Source organism: Echinops telfairi, unplaced genomic scaffold (assembly GCF_000313985.2).
Source record: "Echinops telfairi isolate 266 unplaced genomic scaffold, ASM31398v2 ScPeMD7_7469;HRSCAF=8507_1, whole genome shotgun sequence".
NCBI classification, from domain to species: Eukaryota; Metazoa; Chordata; class Mammalia; order Afrosoricida; family Tenrecidae; genus Echinops; species Echinops telfairi.
Genome location: NW_022111373.1, coordinates 109671114 through 109692470, shown reverse-complemented (window position 1 = coordinate 109692470; position 21357 = coordinate 109671114). Strand labels below are relative to the sequence as shown.

Sequence of the window (21357 nt, the reverse complement as noted above, 5' to 3'; positions counted from 1 at the left end):
AGATCAGACTACTAACACCAAGGTCCTGGCTGGTGCTGTTCCTGTACTTAGTCTGCTGAGGAAATTAGTGGGAGTCAGAATGTACAGTTTCAGCCTCCACTAAGCCTCCAATTACTTTCCCTTCATCAGTTTTCAAGGTTACAAATCTTAATCTCCTCCCATGAAACTGCTCACTAAGCTCTCTATTGAGTATAACCTTCCAGATGGGCTCCATTTCTCCCTATTTTCCTTCCGAGGAACCTGGGGAACATGGAGAGAATGTGGTGGAGAGACCCGTCCCTGGAGAAGGACATCATGTATGGCAAAGCAGAGGGGCAGCAAAAAATAGGAAGACTTAACAAAATGGGCTGATACCATGGCTGCACCAGTGGGCTCAAACATAACAATTGGGAGGATGGCACAGGACCGCGTAGTGTTTTGGTCTGTTGTGCACAGGGACCCAACTAGATGGCCTAACCACAACAATACCAGTCTGACTCCAGAACCCCTGGGGGTGTAGAAAATTAGATGTTAGGCTGCTATCCACAAGATTGGTGGTTCAAATCCACCTGCTGCTCCTCAGGAGAAAGGTGATGTTGTGGGCTCTGGTAAAGCCGTGCATTCTCAAAACCCCTAAGGAGCAGTTCTACTTTGTCCTGTAGGGTTTTTGTGAGTGAGAGTGGACCCTTTGTCAGTGGGAGAGCTGATCCCAGAATCGGAGCCCTGGAGTACGATGAATGGAAAAGTCATGGTTAGGATATCAAAAGCCGTTCAGTCTCACTGAGATTGAGAGAGTTTTATATCAACTCTCTCCTTAGCCAGGGTTCACTGACTAGGTAAAACAGCTTGTGTGTCTGGGAAATATTTAAAAAATTGAGATGAAGTGAAAAAGGAAGATGAGGAAATTTGTGAAACCCTCACCCTGGATGCGAATCTTACTGTGTGCTTATGAGACAGCTGCATTTCCCTACTCTGCGGAACTAAGCAGTCAAAGTGAGGAAACACGTGCTAGCAATGCTGCCAAGAACAGCTAAGTGATAGCTGAGTCTCTGACCAAGAAAAGAGAAACAATAGGAATAGAAAGGCATTTTCCAAGAGCCAGTAATGTCTTAGTGAGCTGTGACCATTGAATGTAGGGGAAAAGACTTGAAATATTTCAGAATTCCTGAAAAATAGTCTACACCTATCTATACACCTATATATATCAGCACATCAAAATGCTATATTTTTATTTTAACTTTTATTGTTGTTCGGTACCGCGTGTCAATCGAAACTCACGGCAGCCCAGGGGGTGAAGAACAGGCCCAAAGGGGTTGCTGGGCGGTGCTACTTGCTGAAGAGAGCCCCGGTCTTTCTGTCCCCGAGCTGCGGGGGGAGTGAGCCCCAGCTTCCGACCTTTCAGTTAGTCACCGAGCGTGTCACCACTGCACCGCCAGGCCTTCTTTTGCTCGTACTAGATGGTATCGTTAGTGGTGTCAAACCGGAGGAGTTTCTATGTGTTTTGCTAAATCAAACTTCCTCTTATTGCTCTCCCACTTGGGCAATGCTAGGGAAAAGGCAGAGGTGTTTCTGCAACCTCTGTGGTCCCAGGCACGGTGGTCTTTTGTCTGGGCTGAAAGTGCATGGTCTGTAAAGTCACTTCTGGCTTGTTGATGCAGTGATTTCGTTGTTCACTGTGGTACTCTAATCAGGGGTCCGCAAACTTTTTAAACAGGGGCCAGTTCACGTCCCTCAGACTGTTGGAGGGCCGGGCTACAGTTAAAAAAACAACAAAAACTATGAACAAATTCCTATGCACCCTGCACATATCTTATTTTGAAGTAAAAAAACACCGGGCGGGCCAGATAAATGTCCTCAGCGGGCCGCATGTGGCCCGCAGGCCGTAGTTAGTTATAACACCAAAGGGACAAAATACTCCATTAAAGATTGAAATAAAATTTTTAGCATTTCCACAATTATGCTTAGTTAATAAAGTATTGATATTTAAAACAGGGAAGTCTAGTTGTTTGTTTTTTCCTAAAAAAAATTCTATTGGCTGATTCTGAATATCTCCATGGAAATTCTGAAGAAGGAAACATTATTATAAGACCCGTGGGAGTTGTGAATAGGATTAATCATCATGATTGTAAGAGGGAATTAAGGAAAAGAGGTCCCACCTGTCGCTGGTCCCCTAGTTGATTGGGAGCAATCAGATACTCCCTAAGTTGTGAGCTCACGAAGCCTGTGTCTTGGCAGTATGCTAAAGTGGTTCCCAAGGCTTTCCAAAGGAATTTCTGCAAAACAAAAGACAAGGGGATGTGAAAGCTGGGATGAAACACACTATATTCCTCTGGTTCCTTGAGGCTTCCTCACCCCCAACCACCATGACCCCAGTGCTGCTTCTCAATTCAGATTAGACCAGAAGACAGCAGTTGATGTGAGATATGAAAGTAATAACAATTTATAATACTGTATAGCAAGTGGTTACGAGCGTGGGGAGGAGGGAAGGGAAAAAAAGGGAGGGCTGAGACCAAGGGCTCAGTAGAAAGTAAATGTCTAGAAAAGAATGAAGGTAACATATGTACAGATTCGCTTGATGTAAGAGATGTATGGATTGTAACAAGAGTTGTACGAGCCCCCAATAAAATGATTTATTAAAACAAAAAAGACAAGGGGATGTAAAAGCTCAGAAAACAAGACTGTTAAAAAGAGCAAAGAGTTAGAATGGTCATCTGAAGAAAAGACATGATTAATAACTGACTAATTGTAGCCCATTAACATCAAGCATTATCTCCCTTGAAAGTGTTTGCTGACTCCAAGCGTTGTCCTCTACCTGTGCTCTTTTCTGCACACCTCCCTGCTTTGTGCCCTCTCAAAGCCTTGGCCTCCTGAGCATCAAGTTTTGTTGTCATGTTTGTCTCTGTGGTCAGGCCAGGAGTTCTTCATAGCAGAGGGTCATAGTATTTCTAGCGAGCAGTCTCTGGCAGCTAATACATGCTCAGTGGAAATATGGCTATTTTGAAGATGAGTTAATCAGATAGTCAAACCTCTAAAATATACTTACTTTGTAATTTAGGAGATTTTATTATGGTTTCCAAATAATACTTAGTAAGCTCTAAGGTTATTTTCCTCCCAAGAAGAGGGTGAATCGGTCAGTAGTGTGGACCCAGAGCAGTGTCAGGGTCAATGACAGCCACGTGAGGTGTACTTAGTGTGTCTCCCGTAAGGGGATCTGAGTAAATTAGAGAAGGCCATCTCTCCAGGCAAGAGTACTGCAGAGTGAGGACACAGGCAGGCATTGGATGGCTGCCACATCCCTCAGAGGTGGCGACAATGTTGGATTCACTAGATCAGCCTCATTTAGCTCACTTATTAGTGTTGGGAGGGAAGGAAAGGTGATTAGGACCTGCATTCTTGTCCGCTCTCACTAGAAGCCGTATAAGACATACACATGTGGTTTTGAAAGTGGGGCAGCCCAGCAGTATTTTGCATGGGAACAGCACAGCACATGCCTGAATGTATACAAGTATATCTGTATATATGTTTTTCTACATTCTTGTGGAGATGAGATAATAGCAAAATTCATAAGAGGTAATTCTTTTATTTAAAAAGCCATTTTATTAGTACATAATGAAGACATCGTACCGTTCAATAGTTCAGTTATACCTAGAAGTGTACAATTACTATAACACTCAGCTTCAAAACATGTTGTTCCTTCTTTGACTTCTTGATACCCCTCCCCACCACCTATCCCATCACACCCCCAGGAAACCTTAGTATAGTTATTAACTCTATAGGTTCACCCACCCGGGTTTCATACACTGAAAAACACAAAAATACATAACAGAGAGTCAAGAAGGCTACCAACAATCACAAAGTACAAAAGAGATGAAACTTATTTTGGAAAAAAAGAGAATATTAAAAACCACATTAAACTCAAAGTGTGTCAAAAGGGATATCAAATACTAAGGTTTTAACCAGTCAAGTTATATCTGCCATTCAAGTGTACTAATTGTCTCTACAGTACTCTTCTGCCTGATCACCAGATTATTCTCACCCTTTATGGTCAGAGGGAAATCACCAGAGGTTTATTCCATGTGTAGATCCTTTGAAGGCATTTTAGGGTACCACTGCCATCCATAGCCTTCTGCAAACTAGAATTTCACAGTTTAAGCTGTGATACTATTCCCTTCTTTAGATTTGGTTTATATTATTTACAATCCTTGAATAATGCGTGTTGGTGTGCCCTTTCCCTGTAGGCTTAGTTAACGCCTTATTTAGAGGGCTACTTGTTTGAAAACAAGCCTTTAAGACCCCAGATGTTATTCTTTTGGATAGCCGGGCACCATCTAGTTTCTTCACCACACTTTGCTGTAGCACCCATAGCTTCTGTGTTTCCTTCATGACGGCATGTATTGAATTGTTTTTTGATTGGAGTCAGGATTAAGTGAAAGCCAAAGTCCATTCCTATATCTAGGTTTTCTATATGACTCTAGTTCACCTTAGGGACAACTTTGTCATTTTATGTTAGAGAACATTATTGATTATCTCCCTGGAGCATATGTTTAGAGCAGCATTGATGTAGGCCATGGTAATGTATTTAAAACACAATTGAGAAAAGAAGATTAATCAAGTGTGGGCTAACTACAAGTCACAATATATGGATTCTTGACATGTAAAGATTAAACACTTCCCTGACTAGATAATATTTACATAACAATGGGAGTTGATGGTAAGCCAAAACTAAAGAAGGTGTCCATGGTGGTTGGATCAACAAGGAATGTTATGAAATGGCTTCCCACCTGCGGTGTTCCCAGTACTGACCTCATCTTCCCCTTTCCCCCACCACTTCCCACTGCTTTTGCAACACCCCCCCCCCCACACACACACACACCCTTTCCATACACACACAAACACCATTTTTATCTTTTGGGCCATTACCCCATACCCCTTATTGCTGCCAAAACCATATGGGGTAGGGGTTGGGCCTGGATGGACAGACATCTCCCCCTACCCATCCCTTCTCCTGTGTGTGGTTGGAAAACTTTGGGTTTTTTTCTGAATAAAAAAAGATTCTACTAAAAAAAAAAAACTTACAATAATTATTCAATGACAATGAGACCTAGATCTGCCAGAATAATACTTATCTTAATAAAGCAATTAGAGCATTAAAAGTGTGAGTTAATGGTCGTCCACCTACTGACAGTTCAGTACTCTTGGTGTGGCTGTGCTCTACGTTTCACATACTACGACGTTTCAGCCTTGAGTCTCTGGGCCAAAAGACTGTATTTGAGAGGTGTTTGAGGTAGCGCTCAGTTCACCTAGTGGAATCTCTACATCACATACTTCTGGTACAGCCTGTAGAGTATATTGTCTAACTCAAAATCCAGGGTTCAATAGCCCAGTATTCTGTAACACTTGGCCTGGATCCCCAGGGCCCGTGTAGAACCCTATTCAATGTGCCTATTTGGAGCAGACGCTTCCCTTACACAGAACCTGGGGTGTGTATAAGAATTGTTATTATTTTTTCCCTGCTGGGAAGTTGGGCCCCCCACCCCTTTTTCTACTAACAGAAATGCACTTGCCTTCTCTGAGATGTGTACGTGTCCTTTCTCTCATCCTGATTTGATTTTCCCATCAGTATCTCATCACTCTGGTAGAAACGTTTATTGGTTTGGGGGACCACATCACATTTTTCATGGAAGCCACTCAATGGGCATCTTCGCCCCCCTGCCCCCCAAACCACCACCCACTCTTGGAAATCTGTTCCCAGCTGAAGTGAGCTGTCCTGTGTCAAAGTGTGTTTTGAGGTACACACATAGAGAGGGTGGTGCGTGGTGAATGGGCGCTAGTCAGGCTTTCTACCGCTTTGCTTGATTTGCAGATTGTATGGCCTAAAAGCATAAGTTTGTTGTCATCTTGGTGCTATCCTACATTTGTGGATGCATACAATGTGGAAGGTTATAGAAAGCCTCAAGAGAAGATGGAAAGAATGCACAGAGTCTCTGTACCAAAAGTCAACATTCCACCATTTCAAGAGGTCCACGAACAAGGCGGAGGTATATGATCAGTTATATGAATAAGAAAAAAATGGCTCTGAAGGAAGAATTTCAAGTGGCACTGAATGCATTAGCTCAAAACAAGAATCCAGGAATTGATGGAATACCAATACAAATGTTTTTATCAAGCTGATGAAACACTGGAAGCACTCATTTGCCTATGGTAGGAAATTTGGAAGACAGCTACTTGGCCAACTGACTGGACGAGATCCATATTTGTGCCCAATAGAATGCTGAAGCCACAAAACAATATCACTCATATTGCACACAGGTACATTTTTCTTGAAGGTCATCTAACGATAATAGCAGTACATTGACAGGGAACTGCCAGAAGTTCAGGCTGGATTCAGACGAGGACATGGAATAACGCAGATCATTGCTGATGTCAGATGGATCTTTGCTCAAAGCAGAGAATACCAGAAAGATATTTACTTGTGTTTCATTGACAATGCAAAGGCATTGCCTATGTGGCCAATAAACTATGGATAAGCTCGAGAAGAATGGGAATTCCAGAATAATTCATTATACGCATTCGGAATTTGTCCATCGATCAAGAGGTAGTTGTACCAACAGACCAAAGGGATATAGCATGGTTTGAAATCGGGGGAGGTGTGTGTCAGGGTTGTGGTTTCTCACCGTATTTGTTCAATGTCTATGCTGAGCAAATCATCAGTGAGGCTGGCTTATATGGAGAAGAACGTGGCATCAGGATTGGAGGAGAGACTACTAACGACCCGAGCTATGCAGATGGCACAACCTTGCTTGCTGAAAGTGAGGAGGACTCGAAACACTTGTAGCCTTCAGAATGGATTACAAATCAATGTAAAGAAGGTTAAAATCCTCACATCTGGACCAATAGATAACATTATGTTAAATGGAGAAAAGGTTGAAGCTGTCAAGGATTTTGTCTTGCTAGCATGCTCATTGCTCATGGTAGCACCATTCAAAAGATGAGTTGCATTAGGTAAATCTGCTGCCTAAAACCTCTTTAGAAAATTGAAAAGTAAGGATGTTCCTTTGAGGACTAACGTGTGCCTGATCCAAGCCATGATATATATATATATTTTTTTCTTCTAAAGTGGTAAGGGTAAGATCATGTTAATATAAAGATAAAAATGCAAATAATCCATCAGTGGAAGAAGGACTCCATTAATATTCAAAAAGCCAGGGGAAAAAATTCTGTCATGGAACAACTAAGACATGCTTGCACACAGTAAAAATTCAGGTCATGTCTATAGCGAGATTGACTCCCAAGTATTGAGTTCCATCCAGCATAAGAAAGATTACAATGGCCTCTTCCTGCTAGGAAGGCTGTTTAGGGACTCTTGCCTTTGGCTATTGTGGCCCTGCCAGCAGCCCAGTCTGACTCTATACTTTGCAGACGGGTTTTGGGTCTCACTATCCATAGCCTTCTACAGATTGAGTGTTCATACTTTTAGCTCTAATACTTTTCTCGTCACCATCTTTGAGTTTTTAATTGTCATCTTTGGATCATGCAAGCTGGTGTGCTTCTTCTGTGTAGATTTAATTGATTGATCACTTAGATGGCTGCTTGTTTGAATCCAAGGCTTTAAGACCTCAGTGACTATTTTTTAAATTGCTTCCTATGCATGTGTAAGTTGGACCTTGAATAAGGAAGACCATAGAAGAATCAATTCATTTGAATTGTCGTGCTGGTGAAGAATAATGAAAGTACCATGGATTTCTAAAAAGGCAAACTAATCCATCTTGGAAGAAGTAGAGCCAGAGAGCTCCTTAGATGCAAGGATGGCAAGACTTTGTCTTATATTCTTTGTATATGTAATCAGGAGAGACTCATCCCAGGAGAATGAAATTATGCTTGGCAAACTAGAGAGGCACAATTTGGAATGGGCACAACAACATCAATAGAATTGGAGCCCTTGTAAGGTGCTGTTGTTGTTAAGTGTCATCCCATAGCGACTCCATTCACAACAGAACGAAACACATTATTCCTATGCTTGAGCACATTGTGGCAGACACTGTGTTAATCTATCTCACTGTGGCCCTTCCTCTTTTTTGCTGCCCCTCCACTATATCACACATGATGTCCTTCTCCTGGGACTGGGCTCTCCTGATAATAGGTGCAAAGTTACCTATTGGTCCTGGTAGTGTATAGTGGGCAAATCTTGGGCTTCTAACCAAAAGGTCAGCAGTTCAAAATCAGATGCTCCATGAGAGAAAGAGGAGTTTTTTTTTTAACCCCAGTAGAATTAGTCTTGGACACCCCCACCCCACCTCTGGGAAATTATACCTTGTCCTGAAAAGTCACTATGAGTCACAATGCACTCAATGTTAATGAATTTGTAGTGAGTTACCAATAGAATTGCCATCCCCCATGGGGCTGATCTATAATATTCTCCAGTAAAATGACAATGATGCCTTTAAAGTGAGTAAGGGACATTTATAAACCATAGAAGCATGATGTGAAAGAATGGTATTAGTGCATACATTCTGAACTCCTGGTTTGCAGAGAGAATATATTAGAGGTTTAATCTGGAATACTTGGTTTGTAGAAGGCCACGGATGACAATGACAAACCCAAACCTATTTACAGGGTCTCCCATGTGTATTAAGCCTCCAGTGAATCCACCCTTACTATGGATCAGGGATAGAAATATACCTGTTATCAGTCTCAGTGCATAATAGAGTGGATTACTACCTTTGTGGCTTTCCTAGACTGTAACTCTTTAAAGGAGTGACTAGCCTGTAAATGTGATGCTTCACTTCTTCCTTGCATATAGATGTGGTCACATGAGCGTGTTTTGGCCAGATGTGCTGTTGAGAGATATAGCACACAACTTGGAGGAAATGAGTTTAAGAGAAGGGGAACTCTTTTTTCTAATCACTCTTCACTCCTTTTAGTTGTAGTATAAATAAGATGTCATTTGAGCAGCCAGTTTGGGGCACAAGGTAAACGCTAAGGTGGCTTGAGAAACCTTAATTGAAAAACCAACCTTTTCAGTGGAGGTGTTGCTGTAACCTGCCATTTGATGATTGAAATCGCGACTCAGTTGAATGGTCCAGGCCACATCACCGATCTTCCATAAAGTTTCTTTGAGCAACTATTAGTAGGAAGTGGAAGTTAGATGTATTTAATGTGTTAATTTAATGTGTTTTTCTTTGATACACTTTTATTATTTTTAAAGAATACAAATATATATTAAATAGTATCTTTCTCCCCATAAAAGAACTGCTTACTTTGGAAAATTTCCTTAGTTTATTTTAAAAGTCATTTCACAAGCATTATGTTCTGAATTCTCATTAAAAGTAACATATACAGAATTTGGAAATATATCCAATCTTCACTTATTGATATGGTAAGGGTCCAAAGACCAGGTTGTTACATAAAAATTGGTATTATGCAAAAATGAAGGATGACCATATTAGATTACACAACTGCAAATTGCATTATTACAGAACTTAAAAACTACTGAAAATCATAGCCTAGACAAGTTGATACATAAACTTAAACATCATAAGCAACTTTATTCTCACCTTACACTTTGATGTTTATTACTACCAGTCATGCTTTGTTAATGTGCAAGATAGTAGATCTTTTATTGTTGACATAAACATGAAATGTGGGATAATAAGATAGTCCCGAAGTGAGGAAGAGATGTAGCTCTATATCAGTGCCTTCATCTCTTCCCCACTTTAAACATAAATCCATGAAAGACAAAATAGAAGTACGTCCTAGTTGAAACTACAATTGAAGTTAATGCTCTTCAAGGTCAAATAGACTAAAAAACCATTAATTAGTTTGTTTTGTTAAATACTTTGGTAAAATGGGGAGGAATTTTTTCAGAATATCAAAATTAAATGTCTTGCTGAGTGCCTTTAGACAAGAGACTTGCTTTCGGAATAAGGTGTCTTCAGGCACTTAATTGGGAGTGCTGAGTTAGCTTAACCACAAAGCTTGAGATAAGTACTTTTGAGTTGAGACTTATGGTGAAGTGTGCTGCCCATTGGGCTTTCATTAGCAGTGCTAAAAGAGCTTTGTAACAATGTCCAAGCAGGGCAGAGGCCAAGCCAAAGGGCCTAGTTAGGGCCAAAGAGAAACCTGGCTATGGGAGTGGCTGAGAAGAGGCTATCCTGACCAAAGAACTGTATCCTGAGAATTTCTGGTCCTGAATTGTAACCTATTAACTTCTCTAACAAACCTCATAACTGCAAAAATAAAGTAAAACAAAACGAAATGTCTTAAGCAACCAATTTGATGGATAGTGTCATGGCTTTACTTTTGTAACTAAATATTCCTAGTTTGATCAATAGTCCTGAGCCTGAATCATGTTGAACAAACAAAGAAACAAACAAATTAGTAAGTTTAAAAGGTTTTCATCTTTTTGGAGGTCAATGACATGGCAATTTTCAAAATAACAAGAAATAATAACTTCTTACACATTTATTTGTACTACTTTAAATTTATAAATTTACAATTAATTTACAATGAATGCTGAGGGCAATGAGAGAGTTTGCATGTATTTATTTAATGGTTCTTTATACAAAAGAAGTATAAGATCTTAAAGAAAGAAAGTTAAGGAAATAGAAGACTAGAGCCATATTCAAGATTGGGACTAGGCAGGAAATTGTTCTTAAAATTTCTTGTTAGGGAAGGAAATAACCCTTAATTTCTAGGGAAAACGGCTATTGTAAAAGGGTAGCAGAAGAAACTAGGGCGAGAATGTTGAGGAAGGTAGACGATAAAAGAGGTAAGGATATAGGACGGGGAGTGGACCCTAGAATAAAAGATCGGGAGGGTAGAGCAGTGGTTGTGAAGGTTTATATTGGGTAAATGTCACGTGTGGGGACCTTTTAAACATGCAAGTTCTTGAGCACCAACCTCAGAGATCTGGTTTCTAGGAGGAGCTGAGATAGGAGGTGGTGGTTTCTGGAAAGGCTACCGATCAGGATATTTTGAAGGAACCTTAGGTATTTCAGTGTAGGTGGTCTGGAAGATGAAGTGCTGCTAAAAGTTCCCTGTCCATGGATTCCGTGGCTTCCTTATAGGTTCCTGAAATCCTTTTAGAGCCAATATCCAACTTTTCCCTTCTTCCCAACAGGTGCATTGGCATATGATTCGCATATCACACCATTCAAAAGTTCACCATTAAGAAGAGCTGTTCAATCATCACAATCAGTTTTGGAACATTTTCTTCATTCTTATCCTCATCGCTATTAGCTCCCCATTTCCTCCAAACCTTCCCTGCCATCCCCCAAGGAACCATGAATCCAATTACTAGTTTCTATCTCTATAGACTTATCTATCCTGGATTTCAATGCAGGAAAACAATAATAAAAAAACCACTAACACCAATAACAATGCGAAACAAATAAAACTCCAATAAAAATAGAGCAATAAATATTAAAAACTAGAACAAACTTAAATGGATCATAAGGGAAATCAAATGACAGGGCAATGCATTTTAAACTAACTGCATCTGCAACAGTCCCTTTTCCAGTGCATTCTGCATGTCTGCAAAGCTGTTCACATCTCTGGTCCACGGTCAGAGGGGAGTCTCCAGGGGCTTAATTCATGTGTTTTACTTCCTTGTTACTGTTCTTTTTTTTTTAGCTGAAGCAGCTTTAAAATGGGTCAAAGGGAAGATCAAATGATGAGATATTACATTTTTAATATTTTAACCTAACTACATCTGGGATAATCAACTTTGCAATCTTCTTTGCCTGATAACAGGGTTTTCTACATCCTTCAACTATGGTTAGAAGGGATTCAGTAGAGGCATAATCCATGTGTGGACCCTGCAAATGGATTTTGGGCTTCCACTGTCATCCAGAGCCTCTGGAAACCAGGTGGCTCATAATTTAAGCTCTAAAGCTATTCCCTTCTTTAGATTTGAATTATATTATTTACAATCCTTGGATGACACAGGCTGCCAATATCCAACCATTGCTTACAATTTACCATTTCTGGGATTGGGCTCTGTGGTACTGTTAGGTGTTAAGTCCATAAAGTTTATGGGTGAGAGAAGATTATTTTCTGGAAAAGGATCAAAATGTTTTTAATTTTTAAAAACATTTTTTGCACGTTACTTTTAGATATCAGGGAAAAGACAGCAAGAAGCTCATTTATAAAGAAAAACAATCGTGTTTAGGAATACAGAAGAAAGATTTGTGATTTTACAAGTGGGAAGAGAAAGCAGTAGGAATTAGAGGAAACCAGGTGAAAATTAGAGTCTTAATGAAGGCACAGATAAAAATGTTAAGAAGAGAAATCTACAGAACTACCTTAAAGGCATCAAAGAGCCTTTTGAAGACTCAAGGTTATTTGCTCAAGTTGTGCTATAAAAGTATAGTCATTAAACAATTCTAACATTCTAGTAGTTCTTCCAAGAAAAGGAAACATTGAATACTGCCGTTTGTTGATGTATTAGGCATTAATTTTTATTTTAAACAATTTTATTGGCATGTGATTCGCATATCAGACAATTCAATAGTTAGATCACATCAAGAAGAGTGTACAATCACCACCACTCATCAGTTTTTAGAACATTTTCTTCATCTTGTACATATTGCTATTAGCTCCTCATTTCCCCCCAATCTCCCCTGCCATCCGCCCAAGCAACCATTAATCCAGTTACCATGTGTGTTGTTTTACATATCTTGGATTTAATATACAGGAAAACATTTAAAAAACTGACAACAATAAAAAAGTAAACAAACAGATAAGAAGCTTCAACTGAAAAGAAAGAGAAAATATTAAAAAATAGAAAGATTCAAAGGGATTATAAGGCAGATTAAATGATAGGGTGCCATCTTTCACCTCATTTAATCTTCAGCAGTCCCCTTTCCAATGAATTCTGCATGACAGTAAGGCTGTGCACATCCCTGGTCTGTGGTCAGAGGGGACGTGGAATAGCGTCTTTTGAAATGTAATTCCTTTTAGTTAAGATGAGTAACTTTAGCTGATTTCATCACCCCATCATCATCAATTAATCTAGAAGGCACCCTTACCTGAAGCAGCATGGTTTCCCATAGTGCTATGCTAGCGTTCTTTCCTAGAAAGAGAAAATCTGATTCAATGACTGCACACACGCACACACACACTCTCAAATTTTCCTTGCGAGACTGTGCATGTTGAGGTTCCATTTCATCATGCTTCCTCCTTATATAGACAAACCATTTCCTATGAAATTTACAGTGTTGCAAAATTTGAAGGGCCAGTTGGGGGATAGTCTGGGCTTCTTGTTAATTAAAACACTCAGTACTGAAATGACCTTATTTTAAGAATTTGAACCCGAATGAGTAATAACAGCCTTCTAGAAAATACCACCGGCAGGAAGAAGACAGGCAGGAGCAAAAACGAAGGAAGAACCTGAGGGTGGGATCCACTGGGTCCCTCTGATCGTATGCGAGTTGGGCTGAGAAATAGAAACTAGTCAAGCGGAATATCTAGATAACTAACTTGCATATCCTATGCACTGTTTTTATTGTCTAAAGTAAACAATAATGGCTTTCTCCCAAGCAATAAGAGTCTCATTCCTTGGATAAAGACCTGAACCCATTCCCTTGTACCTTCCAGAGGTTGCAGGAGTTCGGGTAGGCGTGTTTTCCAGAGGTCTGCCAGTTTGGGGTGAATGATTTCAGGAAGTATCTTCAAAAGTCCTATTGCACCAGCCCCAACCAATTTCCCTAAACTGGCAAGCATAGATATTACCTGAAGGATGGAACAGAAAGTGCTAATCAATTCAGCGGTATTCAAAAGACCCAACTGCCTTCTTATTTGACCTTTGTCCTGAATTTTCTTGATTCCCGCACTGGAGAGTCTTCCAGTAAATCAGCACAGTTGATTCTGACTTATTCTAGAACCATGCTAATATTTACACATCTCAGCTTCTTATTTTTGCCCCTTCACTGAGGATAAAGGAGGAGGATGAGGAGGAAGAGGAGGAGAAGGAGACACCAACCAAAAATAAACAAAAAGTACAATACTCAGATATTAATTAAATAAAGGCATGTGGAAATAGTGCTGGAGTACATAGATACAGAAGAGGCCAAAATGAGAGAAGAAAAAAAAAATCAAATTAATAAATATGGAAGCTGAATGGACCACAGATCAGGTTCAGTCCATGCTTAGTTTCAACATTTATAAAGTTCAAAAGTAACTTCATAGTGGGAAGATAATCAATCTTCTTGGCTGTCATTGGTGCAGGAGATGATTTAATATGTCGTTTCATTTTTATTTGGCATACATATGTAATTTTTACTAGTATTTATTTGGAACTTGATTGTCTGTATGGGCTTATATTTGCCCCAGGTTCATTCTTTGGAACTCACTTACCAGAAGTCTGGCCAGCAGCTGTTGTGGCGAAGGAAGTTTCACTAGAAAGAGAACACAGTTTTCGTTAGTGCTGTGGGGGCTGAGAAATTCAAAGTGGAGTTGGAGATGAGGTCAGTGTCTCCTCAGAGAACAGTGTACTTTGTTTGCGGATATACAAACCAGCTCCGGTCGAGACGACAAGGGCAGTGGACTCAGCGTCACTCGAGTTCTTCCTCTCCTCTGCCATGATCAGGGTTCTGATCATATTAAACAGGTGGCTCAGAGTCCCTGTATATTCTGCGGGTACCACAAACGTCAGAAGTCTTGGCCATAGCACCTGTGAAAAACACAAGGCAAGATACAGGGATTGTTTATTTTTTTCTCTTTACTTCCCTCTGGTCCTCATTATGTGGTTTTCTCTGATTCAGAAATGTTTCTCTCATTTGCTCTTATTACGTCCGTAGTAAAAGAAAGTCAAGGAAATGATGAAATAAAATCTCGGCATGTTCTTGTCATTAAGTTGGTCTGACGCATAGTGACCCTAGATCTATCAGGAGGAAACACTTCCCAGTCCTGCACCGCCTTCACAATGTTTTCATGTCCGGAAGCGCCCATTGTTGCAGCCACTGCGTCGATCAATCCTTATCATTAAAGGGCGTCTTCTTTTCCACTCACCGTTTATAAAAGCAAGCACTATGATCTTCTCCAGGGCCGTTCTCTCCTGATACGCTGCACAAAGTGCCCGAGAAGAAGTCTCACCATCCTGGTTTCTAAGGGGAATTCTTTGCTGATTTGTCCACTGCAATACATATTTTGATTTCTTGGCGGCTGCTGCCATAAATGTTGATTGTGAATCCAAGTAAAATAAAATCTTTGACAACGTCAATCTTTTCCCTTTAGACAAGAAACTATTGGTATAGTTTATGGATTTTCATTTTCTTTGTGTTGGAGCAGAATCCATAGTGACAGTGAGGTCTTTGATTTTCACCAGAAAATGTCCGACGTTGTTTTCCCTTTCAGCGAGAAAGGTTGTGCTTCCTGCACATCGCAGGTCGCTAACAGGCCATATCCGACTGCAGTCCGATGACTGGTCTTCAAAAGAAAAAGCAAAGGAAAGCCCGGCTTTTCAGCTCGTTTGCTCAGCATAGAGCGTGACTAAATGTGGTAAAAGGATATAACCCTGATGCACACCTCTCCTCCCGTCTTCTGAATAGTGCGTGGATTTCTGGGAACTCTCTGTAAATACTGCTGCAATTGTTTGTAAGATATTTTCAGCAACATTTGACTCGTATGTGAAAATGATATTTTTCAATAATTCCTGCATTCTGTGGTGCTACCTTTCTTTGGAATGGACAGAGATATGGAACTCTGTCAGCCAGTCGGCCACCTGATTATCTTTCAAATTTCTTGGTATAGTTGAGTGAGTGCTTCCAGTTACGCATTAGTGTGGTGAAATATTTCAATTGATATTCAGTCAATTCCCGGAGCCTTGCTTTTCTTAATGCATTCCGTGCAGATTGGACTGTTTCCTTCAAAACGATGGGTTCTTGATCATGTCCTACCTTTTGACAAAGTAGTATATGAACCGATTCTTTTTGGGGCAGTGACGGCGCGTTCCTTCCATCATCTTCTGATGTTTCCTACATTGTTTAATATTTTGCCCATAGAATCCTTCAATATCTTAACCCAAGATTCGAATTTCGCCCCCAGGTCTTTCAACTTGATATTTGCACATTCTTCTCTTTGGCTTTGTAACTCCAAGTCTTCACACATTTTATTATAATACTTCCTTCTGTCTTCTCAAGCTGTTTTTGGAACATTTCTGCTTAACTCTTTTACTTCATCATTTTTTCTTATCATTTTAGCTTCTCTAACTTCAAGAGCAAGTTTCAGAGTCTTTTCTGACATTCATTTTGTTCTTTTCTTGCTTTTCTGTATTTGTAGCAATCTCGCTTTATTCATGCATGGTGTTCTTGAGGTCAGCCAGCAGCACATCACGTCTGTTCAGAGTGTTCAACGTGTTCCATTTGCTCTTGAAACTCACGTGGGATATTCTCAAAGGCGTATTTGAACTCTTCTGAACTTATTTCTGTTTGCTTTAGCTTTAACCGAATTTGGATATTAACAACTGATGGTCTGTTCCACGGTTCGTCTCTGGCCTTGATTTGGCTGGTGATATTGAGCTTCTCCATCCCCTCTTGCCACAAATGTAGTCATTTTGATTCCCAGGTATGTCATATTTCAAGGGCTTGTGTACAGTTGCTGTCTATGTTGCTGAAAATAAGTATTTTCAGTGAATGAATCATTAGTCTCACAAAACTGTGTCATGTGATCTGATTATAATTTCTATCCTCTAGGCCAGATTTTCAAAGTATAGATGCTTTCTTTTATGTGTTCCCAACATCATCATTACAGTCACCAGTAATTACCGGTGCATTGTCAATGCACCGATGCATTGTCATTTATGCATCTTGCTTGATTATTGCATCAATTTCAGACTGAAGAAATTGGTAGAATTTAGTCATTATTGCCTTCCGTGTTTGGCATGTACATTTGAATAATGATAATGTTAGCTGGTATTCCTTGCAGGCATGTGAAAATATTATTCTATTACAGATCATATTGTACTTCAAGATGATCTTGAAATTCTCTTTTAAACAACGAATGTGACACTTTTTCTCTTTAATTTTTCATGCACAGTAAACCATGTGATTGTCCAACTCAAACTGGCTGATAACAGTCCAGATCACCTCAGTAATGTGTAAGGTATGACGTTTTATGAGTTTCATTTCATTTTTGATTTCCACTTTTCATAGATTTCTATTTCTGGAATTCTAATTATTAATGCATGTTTCCACAGTGTCTTCTCATTTTAAGTGGTGCCACATCAGCAAGTGAAGGTTCTGAAAGCTTTGCTGCATCCAGAAAGCGAAGATGGACTCTTCTTTGAGGAGAAAGCGCTTCCTGCGCGTATTTTGCCTACCTTCCAATCGGAGGGGCTCATCTCCCACCACGCCATCAGACAATGTTCCAGGGGTGTTCATGTGGTTTTCAGTGGGCAGTTTTTCAGAATTGGACCTTCTCTTCCTTCTTTCTGGTCTATTCTTAGTCCGGAAACTCTGATGAAGCATAGCCACTAAATTACTGTACAGTGAACCCTCGCCACTTCGCGCTTCGACTTCCGCGGCTTCACTCTATCGTGGTTTTTGCGTAACAGCGCATGCTCTGTCATTACTGCCACTGATTGGCTCATACTGTACACGCTTGATACCATAAATAATATAATAAATAATAAATGATAATTGTAATGTCCAAAATGTTTCACTGTATTTTCCCTTTTTCGTTTAATAAATTGGGTAATACAAGTGTAATGGTGACTAAAGGGTGTTTTTTCATGTCCTCTATGCTCTAACTACGAAAATATTTGATTTACAAATAAGGAATCCTACTTCGCGGAATTTAATTTATCACGGTAGGGTCTAGAACCGATTAACCGCGATAAACGAGGGTTCACTGTATAGCATACCCATATTCAGGTGCTTGATGTAGTGACTGTTGATCAGTGCTTCCCATGGTGAGGTTGTTAGAATCTTGAGCAGGGAATTCTACATTGTGAAGGACTATTCCGGGCACTGAAGGTTATGGTAGAACCCTGAGTTGCACGTACAAGTGCCCCTAGTAAGTCCCTTGTCAGTGAGACCAGTCAAAAGGTCCCATGTATTTCTGAAAGCTGCAAGGGGGCAGGGGACGTTCTTCCAGGACCCCCACTGGGACAAGGTCGAGAATCTATTGCTGTTCCTCTTCTCCAGGTGCTGCGTTTCCCGCTTTGAGTATTTGAGGATCTGGAACGCCTCCACTTTCTTTAGTCAGTATATTTCATATCTCTTGAAAATGTCCTTATTCTAATGGGAACTTTGGAGTCCACTTGGACTTTCCCTCTTTCTTGCCATGCATATTTACCCACCAAGCCCAGTGCGGTGAGCACGTTTCATGCCCTTCCCTGCTTGCATTTCTAGTACACCATCGAGCTTCAGGTTCTAGGAGTTGCATCTGACCTCAGATCTCATCTCTTTGTTCTTAGTCTACCCCGAAGTCATTTGTGAGTGGTGACAAAATATCCTTACCTGTGGCATTCCAATGACCAACGGGTCCAAGGTTTTTAGCACCTCGAGGCTGGTTTCTTGGACACATTTCTCCCCCTTTTCGTCCTCATGAGAGCTAGATTTTATTAATTTCTCCTTTAAGAAAGATGAAACAAATCACTTGCTAACAATCCTGAATGCCTTTCCCCTGGGACCTTACTTGAATACGCTCTCAGAATCTGGAGTGGCGGTGGTAGGCCCTCCACTGGAGGGGCTCATGGAAGTGAGTGGTCTTCGTCCCCCAGGCCCTTTGGAGGCACGGCTAACATAGAAAAGCAAAAAACGGTGAGGGCTCTGGAACAGCAGTTAATCTCCGTGCCATCTAGGGAATTTTGTCTCACAGTCCGCCAGGTCCTAAATAGGGTTTCTGAGACTACAGACCTCTTAGGGAGCAGTCTTATCTTTTTCCTACTGAGTGGCTGCTGAGTTTGAAGCACCAACATTACAGTCAGCAGCCCAGCACCCAGCACCCAGCACCCCCAGGGCTCCATACTCCTCAGGCCTGTGCAATCTGCTCTGGGCAAACCTTTTCAAAGATACTGCCTCCTAGTGTGGTGGACAGTGATTGCCGTTGTGGTGAACTTGCTAGGATGCTGAGTTCTGAAACACTGCTTGGCAGCCTGCTTGTCTGCAGGGAGATGGCACCAGTGGACGAGCATAGGTCTCTCTTGTTTCTTTCTCAGGCATTCCGTTCTCTCCGTGCTTCTACTACCCCCTCCCCACCCCAGCCTCTGAAAACCACTTGCCTCATCCTTCAGAAAATAAAAATGGTATTTTTTTTAAACATGCCTTGTGCTTATTATAGAATCACTGGCTGTAACAAATATGTTTGACTTAGGTTCAAGGCCAAGCAGAGGTGCTTCTGAAAGGCCTGGTGACCCACTTCCAAAAAAACCTAACACTGAACACCCACAGAGCACTGGTCTCTTAACAGGTCAATCACCATGAATTGGAGTAGATTAGATGACAAATGGTTCCGTCTGTGTTTGTATAATTTAGAAGTGCTATCAGTAAAAAGGAACTGAGAAAACTTAAGGCTGAAAAACTAACAATAGAACTAATAAGGTTGAAGTATAACCTCTAAATACGTTATTGGATAAGCTATGGAGTCTAGTGCACAGAATGCTTCACTTGGGCCTCTTTCCGTACCAGATTCTTGTTGGAGGTTGAAAACTGGGTGAAGACATAATCAATCAGAGGCCACCCTTCCCGGGGTTCAATGTAGCTCTTTTCACACATGGTTTGGATCAGGAGGAGAACAGACCTTCTCACCTGCAGTCAGAAAAACATATTTGCAGACTTTTATTATGTTAGGCATAACAGAAATTTAGCGCTTTTTCTTTAACCCTGTCCTTCATCCAACTTCCATAACCAAACACCATGTAAAGAGTTTGGTACAACTCCTGTTGAGTTTCTGAGACAGTAACTTAAGAAAAAAAAGTTTCATTAGCACTCATCCACATGTCATACAATTCAGTAATTCAATCATATCAAGAAGGGTTGTACAATTGTCACCATATTCAATTCTAGAACATTTTATTCTTCCTGTATTCATGTAATTATTATTTTTTTCTAACTGTGGCAAAAATATTCACAACAAAACATTTCCAATTCCACAACTTCTTGTATAATTCAGTGCCATTGATTAGACTCTTGGTGTTGTACAACCATATTGATATCCTTTTCCAAAGTATTTGAGACTGTAATTCTCTATGGGAGTAGAAAGTCACATTTTTCTCATCTGGAGTAGCTGGCAGTTTTGAACCACTGACCTTGCAGTCCAATACATAACCACTAGGCCACCATGGCTCCCTAGCTTTTATAAACAGGAGTATAACTTGACTGGTCTGTTTACTGTAAATAAATAAATATGTGATAAGCTACAGGTTATGATTGATTTAAAAGTTATCATTAAAACTCTTTTTAAGACCTTTAAAGATGTTAACCTCTATTTAAAATCTTCTTCCAAGTACCCAAAGACAGATCTCCTCTTACTATATGTTATGAAATTTGGGAACTTGGGCTAACACAAAAAAGCATCACATTTTTTTTAATGGTTGAAAACATTCAGATTTTATTACAATAAAATGCTGTTTTGTTTAAAAACAAAAACCAAAAAATGTCAAGTGTTGCATTTTATTCACCACCCTGGAGAACAAGACTGTAAAGATTAAAGCAGACGGTGCAGGTGAAGGCACGTGTGAAGGGCCACAGCTGGGGTGCGATAAGAACGTCCCCAGGGAGATACCTTCCCCGCGACACTCGGAATTCTTCAGCAGCCATCCGGCAGTTTTAGTGCACAAGGTACAGATAACTCTATGGCCTCACTCCGAGGTCCTCGATGATGATAGCATATTCAAGTATATCCGCAAGTATTTACCCACAATTTGAAAATCCAGCAGATGTTGAACATTGGATTCCCTTTCCCCATCCCTTATTTGGCTCCAATTCACTTGATGGAAAGACCTAACCTGACTTAAAGCCATTATTAGCTTTATTTGGTCTATACAAAGTTTATATTCTTACACTTTTATTGCAGAAATAGTAATGAATTTAATGGTGAACTACGGTGGTAGTAATGATTTTAAAAAAATTTATAAAACTATGAATTCTAAAATATATCTGATCTCAAGGTTCAGGATAAGAGATTATGAACCTGCATTGTCACTTATTAACAATTTGGTTTTAATTTGCTTATCAAACTGATTCGCTAGGGACAGAAAGCTACTTTTTAATCCTTTAATGATTAACTCCTGTAATGTAGGGTGTAAAGAAAAGAATGACCTTTAATGTGTCCACCTCCCCTCTATGTTAGCATTGGGCGGCCACCAGCATGACCTGCAGTTGGTAAATCTCTCGGCAGGGGAAAGGCAGGATTTTCTAGGGAATGATGAGGGTGGAC

General features: G+C 40.3%; 1 protein-coding gene across 1 annotated transcript in view; it reads right to left on the bottom strand.

The window, feature by feature from the left end:
* MROH2B (maestro heat like repeat family member 2B) overlaps nucleotides 1-21357 on the bottom strand; it is a 95396-nt gene that overhangs the window by 39261 nt on the left and 34778 nt on the right. Inside the window, exons 12-19 of the mRNA XM_013008393.2 lie at nucleotides 19605-19727; nucleotides 18438-18551; nucleotides 14494-14650; nucleotides 14335-14375; nucleotides 13569-13710; nucleotides 13008-13051; nucleotides 8993-9100; nucleotides 2136-2252 (exon numbers count right to left, since the gene is read on the bottom strand). Coding sequence (XP_012863847.2) covers nucleotides 2136-2252; nucleotides 8993-9100; nucleotides 13008-13051; nucleotides 13569-13710; nucleotides 14335-14375; nucleotides 14494-14650; nucleotides 18438-18551; nucleotides 19605-19727 — 846 coding nt within the window. The remainder of the gene's footprint in view (nucleotides 1-2135; nucleotides 2253-8992; nucleotides 9101-13007; nucleotides 13052-13568; nucleotides 13711-14334; nucleotides 14376-14493; nucleotides 14651-18437; nucleotides 18552-19604; nucleotides 19728-21357) is intronic.